The 6,289-nt window shown below is 35.0% G+C and overlaps 1 protein-coding gene across 1 annotated transcript; it reads right to left on the bottom strand.

Moving 5' to 3' along the window:
• LOC109361474 (cleavage stimulation factor subunit 50) lies at positions 1 to 5,949 on the bottom strand. The gene is made up of 13 exons (XM_019606940.1): positions 5,714 to 5,949; positions 5,417 to 5,532; positions 4,527 to 4,599; positions 4,330 to 4,413; positions 4,159 to 4,245; positions 3,314 to 3,384; positions 3,153 to 3,204; positions 3,003 to 3,060; positions 1,621 to 1,721; positions 1,365 to 1,519; positions 741 to 849; positions 438 to 494; positions 1 to 355 (listed from the first exon to the last, which is right to left on the bottom strand). The coding sequence occupies exons 1-13, from the start codon at positions 5,900 to 5,902 to the stop codon at positions 200 to 202; spliced, it is 1,308 nt and encodes a 435-aa protein (XP_019462485.1). The 5' UTR covers positions 5,903 to 5,949; the 3' UTR covers positions 1 to 199.

Genomic DNA, 6,289 nt, shown 5'->3' with positions numbered 1-6,289 from the left:
TTTATATAAAAATAATATTTAGTCCCCTTATGGTATCTGTTGAATCTGTTCCTCTAATTTCAACTGTGAAACATGTGCAAGAACTGATTCTCCAACCAGAAATGAAGAAAAAAAGTAATATTTTCTGAGTTTAGTTCATTCAAATTCAATGATCTCTATAATGGAAGCTTGCGTATGCTTTCAACCTCCTTCAACTTTCTTATAGACTTTCCTTCCAGAACCGGATTGACCTATCAGTTCCACATGAAATAAAAGCAGACTCTACCGGTGAGTGTTCAAGCCAGCGGGGTGCACCAGCATGATTAGAAGGCCACTTTGCTACTTTTTCTGTTGTCATTGCATCCCATATAACTATCTGCAATGTATACCACACTACTCAAATCAAATCCATTTAACAGAATCTAGCATCATCACATAGTAAACAGAGCTGAACAAACCTCATTGGTCATTTCATCTATGGATAGAACAAATTCTTCCGTCTCATTAAAAATAGCCTGAAAAGGAAGTTCACATAAGCATTTTTTTATTCCCGGTATTAATGAGAGACAGTAATTGGTTGTGATTGTGAACATAAATCCAGGGAAGCATTTTAAAAGCGAAGAACAGGTTAACTGAGGAAAAAGAAAACTAAACAAGCAAATAGCATATCACCCGACTCGCATAGGTTGGCTAATCAGTATATGAATCGAACTTACCTGGATTAATTACAAAAGAATGCTAAATAGCACAAATATATGTACCTGGCATCTTAGCTGTGTATGTATGGCTCCAACATATTGCTTGACTAATCTTCCAGAGCCAACATCCCAGAGCTTTATAGTAGAATCTTTTCCACAGGAGAGCACAAACCTAGAAAACAAGAAGTTATATTGCTACACCAATCTACCTATTAGGAAACTTCAGCATAGTGTAACAAGTTGGCCAATGGCTATCCGATTATCAGCAGACATGTCCATTACGACAAAAAAAACCGCCTAGTGAAGGATGCAATAACTTCTATCTCCTTTTTCTTTTAATAACTGCTAAAGCAAAAATTGTATAGATCAAATAAAGAGGAGGCTCATTGCAGATTGCTAACTTTAATGTTAAAACCACTAAGGTTTTGAACTACAAGGGAAGCATCCACTTCAAAGTCAACATTAGCACCACATCCTTATTCTCTTGACAAATGATAACCCTTTCCTGCCCCGAAGAAAAATATTTTCCTCATTCTAACTTATCTACACATCCAAAAGTTATGAGGTCCATAAATATATGCCTGTAGAAAATCTGTCAGTCCGGCAGTGGCACTATCATTCACAATCTTATATAAGAGCATCAACATGTGTGTTTCTCTAATATTTTGCACCAAAATGCATTTGTACCTTTGATCTTTTGTAAAAATTGCACTGGTAGCCTCAGCTGTTCCGTGTGCTCCGGTAATTGAGCGCACACAATTGGCAGTGATGCCATCCCACAACTGAATTGCACCGTTCTTAGATGCGGTAACATACACGGCACCTGTACTGGAATATCTGACCTACAAATCAGACAAAAAAATGATTGGCAACAGTAGAGTGGATAGAATTAAAATACAGGTAACTCACAGTTTGTGAATGCTAGAGAATAGGAATAACATACCTGGTTTATGGCTCCATTAGGGCCAACCTCGGGGGTATTTGCTGACAGATAACACTGAAAGGTATTTATATCATACAAGTGCGGAATTGCATGATCAGTTCCTGTCAGAAATTGATATTTATCATCCTTGATTCTTTAAGTGAATAAATAAAGGATGAAAAGAAGGATGTGGATTGGGAGTTAACTTAGAAACAAAACAACCTTTCCACCTTTATAGTCATACTATAGATCATGTTTATCAAATCACGAGTCAGAGAGCCTATTTTCAAATTGGAAGTGAAACATATAGCGAAACATAAGATACAGAAAAAAGTGTTAAGAAAATATTGCACAGTTTACACATATATAACTATAAAATTATGTATTGAAATAATTAATTTTCCTATTTCATTTTTTATGAACATCAATTGTTATATATTTTATTTCTTTATTTCATATTTGTACATTAATTTCCTTATTTTCAATGCACAATTATTTTCTCCGCATATTAATAGTGCTACTAATTGCTAGGGTTTCTCTACTTTCTATAATTTTAAAACCATTAAGAACCCTATTATTTTCACAGCCGCTGGTCTCTTCTGTTTCTTCTCCTCAGTTCTGCATATCAGATCAATAACTTGGAGGTATGTTTCACCTAGCACGAACCTCACCACACGCACTGCCGGTGCCAGACCATCACACAATTAGAGGCTTGTTGTTGCCTGCCATCCCTAAAATTCCTTTTTTTTTATAATCAAGTCAACGTGACCTGACCCATTTTAGTGTATGACTTGGCCATAAGTGGATCACACAACCTCTCATGATTGCGATTCTTGTGATTCACTGTGATTCAAACGATTCCAGTCACGACTCTGGATCCATTTTGATTTATCCAATGTTCTGTATCTCAATGGCCATAAGACTGGTTTTGGATCGTGTGATTAATGTGACAGTAACTATGCTAATATAGATAAGTAAGTCGACCAGGGCCATTTAATCTCACGATGCCTATAAAGAAATTATTCAAATTGCACAAAGCTACTGCGATAGTTCAGAAATAAGAGTGGATAATTAGAAACATAAAACCAGAAAAGCGTTTGCATTTCTAACTTATTGCCAAAGCTTAGAAAAGATATTGGCGCCAAGTAAAAGTAGTTCACTGGAGCACAGGTGATTAAGCTTGATTGCATACAGATAACATCTGACACTGATTGGTGAGCATGAAGTGTACCCAACCAATATAGCTTCACAGCAATTGTACAAGAGCAAGGCATTTGTAATTGCTAATTTAATCAATAAATACAACAACACAGAACTGGACATCAAATTTATTTCAGAAAAGAAACGGGTATAATTCGAAGATTATTAGGCTTAAGCAAGAAATGTGTGATAAAAATAAATACCTGCGAGCAAAAAGTCTCCAGAGGGATGAAATGATACAGAGCGAACATTGTGTGTGTCCTGCAGAACAAAAATCAGCAAAAATGGGAGTTTAGACATAGTTCTTATATTTGCTAACTTATAGCTAATGCTAAAATATAGGATAGCCCAACCTGGATAACCCTGTTTGCTCTCTTTGCGATGGCTTTTGAAATATCAAAAAACCTATACAAAGTTGAAACCAGCATGTCAAAACATGTTCAAAGTAAAATGGCAGAAACATGAAAAAGAATACAGAACAGAAATTACATAATTATAGTACAAAAAGCCATACTTTATTGTTTGATCCTTTGCTCCAGAAACCAGGATGGTACCTTGTGGATGAAAATCCAGATCATTTATTGGCTGCAGTTTTGTTTATAAAGCAAAATCAAATATACAGTTTTCCAGGATCATTTTATAAACTTCGAAATTTTAAAAAGTAAATGCCTAATAGTGAAAAGAAGCATCACCTAAAACTCATTAATATAGTACTACTAGAGCAGGATTACTATTGGTAAGAAAAAATACACTACTACAACAGAGACAGATAAAAGTTGGCATGTTGATATTTATGTTTTGTGCTAAATACATTCATCAAGTTCGATAGATAAGATAAAATACACTACTACATTCATCAAGTCCTTTATATATAGATAGAACTTCATATGCTTCCTATAGATAGATAGATCATAGAAGTAATTTTGAACTACAAACTTCCACAAGTCCGGTGAAATATAAATGAAATGAATGAATGTCATTAATTAACCATATGGTTTTAGTTACTAGTGAGTTTGCTGACCAGCATAAACTAATGTTTCATTTATTCAGAAAAAAGGTGTGCTAACTAGGTATCTAGCTTTATACCTATCTCATAATCATAAATTGTTTGATACTGTTAGATTTCCAACTGATAATTAACTACATACTTATTTTCAAACTCAAACAAACTAGATATTTGGCATGTTAAGACTTAAGACTACACTGCCATCAAGAAGCCAAGTCAATGTCAACAATCTGTGCAAACATTAACTACTAGTCAGATTATTCGAAAATATCAAGTTTGCAGTAGAAAAAACACTGAACACTTTCACATAACAAATTCAAAAGAACATGGGAAAAAGGAAAATGAAAACTTACTTGTATATGGTCATAAAATGTCCGTACGACAGGCCGCACAGGGCCATCCTTTGTATCTGGGAGCAGCATCTGATTGATCTTAGAAACCTACCAAAGAAATGGCAGCATAAGTTTGAATGTTTGAAGTTATGTCAAAGAAAGAGCCATGCATGCAAAATAATAAACCAGTACCTCAAATAGCTTTATGGAAGTATCAGCACTTCCAGTGGCAACAAACTTTCCATCAGGACTAAACTTAGCACATCTGGCAATATTCTAGAAATTAAACCAATCAGTTCAAAAAAATATATAGCTAGAAAGCAAATGTTTATATAACCTTGTGAACTGCTAACACACAATACATAAACGTTATTAATTATATTACATACCTTGTGTTCTGAAAGGTGCCGTGTCTCATGTTTTGGAAAGCTCTTTGACACGCCTTTTGTATCTAGCACAGCACTGTTATAACCAAACTCAATATTTAGTCATCTGATTTCCTCTTCTTTAAAGGGTTGTTTTTTAGAGCATATAACAGATTGATGACTTATTCCTAAGTTCTAGTTGAAAATAAGGAATTCAGAATTAATATAACAAAATATGCTCAATAATGAGTACAAATTGTCTTCATTAATCTAAAGATGGGCTCAAATCTGTGGTTTAATTTCACTTAAATCATTCTTTTCTACAACTAAAACTAAACAGTAGAACATAAATGAATGCATCAAGCCATCAAGGGAACGCCAAGAATATTGAAAGGGGCTAAGGAGTGTGTGCCCCGCCCCGCCCCGTGATGCATTGATCATGAGTCCCAAGTGTCAGATCAAGTCACACTGCAGCGCCCACATTTTTACCGAGGGAACAGCCACACTGGGCCATGTATTACGAGGATTCAGCTCGGAAAATAACTCGGTCAAATCAATGCACCACACATGCTTTGGATGGCTTGCACGAGCTTTGGGGGAGCCCCATGGTGCACCATCCCAACCCACCATAGTTCGCGGGTAATATCCAATATCGTATGAATGTATCCCCTAACAAACCTACATGTTCAAAATTTTAATTTATGCAACTTCCAATAAAAGGAAATGAATATTATTTCCTACGGAATCAAATGCCAACCAACTATCACTATTCTTTGAGAGGCAACCATATTAAAGATGCAGATACATGGTTCAAACAATATAGTCTGAACTCTGAACCATTTCTCTAAATGATATGACACTAAACACTGTTACATTAATTGGAATACGAATAGCGAAAAAAGTAAAACAATTGCCTGAAATCAACGGCTGTTGTGCTAGGCTGAGGTGCCACAGGCAAAGATGCATTCAAATCACCAAAGAGAGAAGACGAAGTCCCTCTTAACACATCATCTTTTTCCACAGCAAGACCCTGTTAACACAAAACCCTTAAAATTTCAGCAAAATTACCAACATTTTTTATTCAAACAGTAATTCACTTAAAATCAAAAGCTTCCTCATGTTTCAATTACATAAATAATATTAAAAAGTGTCTCGAAAAGAGACACGTGAGTGAATTATCTGGTTAAATAATAAAAAAACAGTAAAAGAACCTTTGCTACAAGTTGAATAAGCTTATTGGGTGGGACATCAACATTGAGCGGTATCATAGTAGCGGAGGCAACAGCAGTTGCAGCTTGGATGAGATTGTTGTGGCGAAGATGAGCGACAATGAGGGAATTGAGGTGCCTCATTAGTTTCCCATCTTCCCAACTGTTACTGTTGTTCTTGTTGTTATCCATTGCTGTTCTTCAAATCTAAAACCCTACAATTTGTTCTATTCTATTGTCTCTACTCTACTGCTTTTGGTTAGTTCTCAAACTGGAGGAGCGTCATGACTCCTGATCGCTGGTTTTGCTGTCACTGATTTTCCAGAAAAGGAATTTTTAATAATTTAACAACTAATAATATATATAATAATAATTAAGGCATTAATAATAGAATTTAATAGTTATACCCAAACAGTGTAAGTGTTTTTTATACTATCAGAAAATCCTTCATCGTTGATATTAATCATTGACTCTCAAGCAAAAGTAATACAAATCAATAGTGGATGATGTGTTGATTTTATACTGTCAAAGCACAAATTTTAAACTTTTAGTAATATATATTGTAAATTTCTCATTAAA

This window comes from Lupinus angustifolius, chromosome LG12 (assembly GCF_001865875.1).
Source record: "Lupinus angustifolius cultivar Tanjil chromosome LG12, LupAngTanjil_v1.0, whole genome shotgun sequence".
NCBI classification, from domain to species: Eukaryota; Viridiplantae; Streptophyta; class Magnoliopsida; order Fabales; family Fabaceae; genus Lupinus; species Lupinus angustifolius.
This window is presented reverse-complemented; position numbering and strand designations above follow the sequence as displayed.